At 44.1% G+C, this 3,855-nt stretch overlaps 1 protein-coding gene across 2 annotated transcripts in view; it reads right to left on the bottom strand.

The window, feature by feature from the left end:
* Nucleotides 1-2,561, bottom strand: part of TAF1B (TATA-box binding protein associated factor, RNA polymerase I subunit B) — a 62,834-nt gene extending 60,273 nt beyond the window's left edge. For both annotated transcript variants that reach the window (XM_011365117.2, XM_023533588.1), the window contains exons 1-2: nt 2,397-2,561; nt 978-1,076 (exon numbers count right to left, since the gene is read on the bottom strand). In XM_011365117.2, coding sequence (XP_011363419.1) covers nt 978-1,076; nt 2,397-2,414 — 117 coding nt within the window. In that variant the 5' untranslated portion in view covers nt 2,415-2,561. The remainder of the gene's footprint in view (nt 1-977; nt 1,077-2,396) is intronic.
* Between the last annotated feature and the right edge of the window lie 1,294 nt (nt 2,562-3,855).

Genomic DNA, 3,855 nt, shown 5'->3' with positions numbered 1-3,855 from the left:
TAGTTGTTTAAGGTAGGAAGGTAAATCTGGATCCCGTTACTTCATCTTGGCCAGAAGCAGAAGTCGACACAGTTACTTTTATCTGTCCCAAATGTGCTTCTTTGAAGCCTATGTGGTAAAGGTAATATTTGTCCCTTCCTGGCCCTGTAGACTTAGAGCAAATCCTTTTCCAGAGAGGAGTTTAGCCTGTCCAACAGCAGGTTGGCCACACCCTTGGTTATTTTCGTTATATTGCCCCGAAGGTGTGTAACCAAAACAGGACCTAGCACTTCCAATGTGAAGGCAGTCTCATTTACCAAGGCCACACAGGATAGTATGACAATTTCTATTTTAAGAGGCAGGTGTGGTGGGGTAACATGAATACTGGAGTCAGAAGATTCAGGTTCAAGTCCTGGCTCAACACTTTATACTTTTGTGACTTTCGCAAACTCACTCAACTGGTGAGCCCTACTTGCCCCATCTACAGATAGGCATAATAGCATATCTCACAAGTTAAGAGGAGGACATTAAATAACGGGTAAGAAAACACTTGTTAATCTGTAAAGTACTATACAAAGATAAAATAATGGTGAAGCATACTTCCAATACTTCCAATAGTATTCAATCTTTCCAATATTCCATCTTCCAGACCTCTAAGCTACCACATTAAAATTCGTAAATAAGTATTAACTAATAAAAAGAAATGCACCATCTTCTAAGTATAATTTTAATTATTTCCCCTTAGACTACACAATCTGATTGAATCAGGAAATCATTTATATACAGGGTCCAACATAATTTCAAAAACTCATCCGAAATCTAATTTACAAATTTCTTAATCTCTGTGTAAGCACTTGAAGACTACTTACATTCTTGGAATCTGGGTTTTGCATGAGTGGTTAAAAATAGATAAATTCTTTGGGAACCATGCCACATATTGGGCTGAAATTGCAATTTTTAAAACATAAGCAAATTCATAAATGAGATCTGCAACTTACCTCTGTAACGTTGTGGCAACAAGTGCAGTAATATTTGCCTTCATCAGTAAGACCCCAAGAGACAGCAGCACACTGAGTGCAGCGTTCTCTGAACTCTTCCTAGAGGAGAAAAAAACCCCGCATTCAATACATTGTATCTAAACCCTGCAGTTCTACCAGTGTTCCCTGCAATTTTACCCTATAAATAATAAAAAAAATCATAGAAAATAGAAAATATATGAGAGATTATCTTTAAATGAGAACGGCGGTTCAGTTTCGTGAGCAGTTTGAAACGAAATTAAAATTTCTAAAATATGCAGGATGTGAGGGAAAGTATGAAGAAAAGGTGGAAGGGGTAAAATGGAAAAAAAAAAGATGAGTAAATAAAACTCCTTGAAAATACTGTGATGAAAAAAGATGGCAAGGTTTAAGTATAGAGAAGACTTAAAAAATGGAAACGGCACACATTTGGAACTCCCTCCAGGACACTAAAAACACATCCCACGAAGGAACCAGATTTTTATTAGGAGTGTTGCAAGTTTCAATTTATTCATTCAGCAATATAAAGACTATTAACTATGTATGTACTAAGTATTTAACTAGGTGCTGGGGATTCGATAGTGAGTGAAACAGACATGATCGCCACATAGTGCATACAGGCTAATGGTGAGTTACGATGTTTAAAGACCTTAACCTAGCATTTACAGATGTTACCCATCTATCATTTACTACAATAAGGACTTCTATTTCCGTAATTTTTCCATACATACGTAGACTGTCACGAAATTGAGGATTCTTAGCTCTTTGGTGTTTGACATCATCGTTGATGTAATTTTGAAGTACATCTTTAATACCATCAAAGAGTGCGGCATTTCGCGTATGTCAAAAATGAATGCCAACTTTATTTCGACAGGTCGGTTAAGCTTTTATTAACCCCGTGTTGATAACTATCATTACTTGGAGTATTCCCCAACCCGAATTTGGAATCCCTGCACCAGTGGCAAAATTCCCAGGGACTGGCAAGGGTTACTTGGGGGCATGCTGGTTCCAACACGCGGCCCTCCCTGGCAGTCACACCTGCATCAGAGGGACCTTGCGGGAGGTGGTCCTGTCGAGAGAGGATGAGCCATGTGGGGGCCCCTCCACAAGATCCACGACTTCATCCTCCTCCCGAAACACACCCACATCGGCTAACAACGCCCCATCCTCCCTTTACCCACAACCTCATCCTGCCAGAAACCCCAGCCCCTCGCCCCATAACACGAGCGCGCGCGCGCGCCCGCGGGCCGCATCCCTTTCCCCGCCCCGCATCCATCCGCCCCTTCCTCCTTCCGCCAGTGGCCGCCCCCACAGCGAGTCCGCGTCCTGCAGCCTCCTCTCCTCGGCTTCAGTGCCCTCCCGCCCCGCTGTCGGGACCCGCCCGGAGCTCCGCCGGCTCACCACGTCCTCCAGGTCCATAGCGCCGCCGCCTCCCACACCGCCGCGGCCCGTTACCCGGGCAGCGAGCGCAGCTTCCGGGAGCGCGGGAGCAGTGCTCCGGCCGGAAACCCAGACCCCGACTTTTGATTCCCGGCGCCTGCGGCTCGCTCCCGGGGCAAAGCTCGCAAATCCTGCATCCCCATCCCAGATAGCATCCCTTCCCTAATCAAGGTAACTGAAACCAACGCGTGAGAAACTGGGCGGTGCCTAATACTGAGCTGGTCCAATCACGCACTGTTTTGACCGCCGTTTAATCCAAGACCCTCTTACTGAATCAGGCTACGAGGGAGGCTGAGGTCCTTTCCCCAGCATGGGCTGCTACCGCCCCTGGTTCTCCATTTCATACTGTCTTAATAGCACAGGAGAGGAATGGGGTTCTGGAGGAAAGAACACAGGCTGTTGAGCTAGACCTGAGTTCTAGGTCTTTTCTGCTTCCTTGTGCCTCAGTTTTCTCCTCTGTAAAAAAAATAGCTGTTACCCGTCTCTTCCGTTGAGCCTCACCTAGTAATTACTCATCAAATTTAGCTTTAATTGTTCCTTCGTTGGGCACGTTCATTCCCTGATTTTTTTTTTTTTTTTATTAAACAGGTGCTGTTTTAGGTCCTGGGGATTCAGCAGTGAACAAAGTCCCTGCCTTCATGGAAGTTATATTTTGGTGGGGGAGGAACAAAATAAATAAGGAAATTTATGATACGATAAAAGGCGATGAATGCCAAGGAAAAAGCAGGAAAGGAGAATGGGAGCTATAAGGTTGTTTCAGTTTTTAATGGGGTGATCAGGAAAGGTTTCACTGAGAAGGTGACCTTTGAGGCAGGTGAATAAGAGCCATGTTGGGAAAATCATTCCAGGCAGAGGGAACAGCAAGGACCAAGGCCTTGAGTCATGAGCCTAATGCTGTGTCATTTAAGGATCAGCAAAGTGGTCATGGAGTGTCTGGAACAGGAGGTAAAGAAAGAGTAGAAAATGTGGTTGGAGAAAAATATGGTTTTAAGGACTTTAACTTGGAGAAATTGGGGGAGATTTTGGAGGAATTTACATGATCTGACATCTGTTCAACAGCTTAGTCTGGCTGTTGAGGGGAGAATAGGGTGCTAGGGGGAAAAGGTAGAAGTTGGGAGACAAGTCAGGAGACTATTACTAATCTGGACAAGTTATAACAGTAGCTTGACCCAGGTAAAAGCAGTGGAAACAGTGATAAGTAGAATCTGGAAATACATACAGATTTTGAAGGCAGAGCTATAAGGATATTTTGATGGACAAGAAGCAGACTGTGTGAAAAAGAAAGGAGTCGTTGATGACTTCAAGACTTTTGCCATGAGCAACTGGAGGGGTGAAGCTGTTATTGACTAAGTAGGGGCAGACTGTTTCAGACACTGTTTTAGGCACAAGAAATAAAACCGTGAAGTAAAACAATCTCTAC

This window comes from Pteropus vampyrus, unplaced genomic scaffold (assembly GCF_000151845.1).
Source record: "Pteropus vampyrus isolate Shadow unplaced genomic scaffold, Pvam_2.0 Scaffold105, whole genome shotgun sequence".
Classification (NCBI taxonomy): domain Eukaryota; kingdom Metazoa; phylum Chordata; class Mammalia; order Chiroptera; family Pteropodidae; genus Pteropus; species Pteropus vampyrus.
Note: the sequence above shows the minus strand (reverse complement) of the source record. Positions and strands in the feature narration are given on the sequence as shown.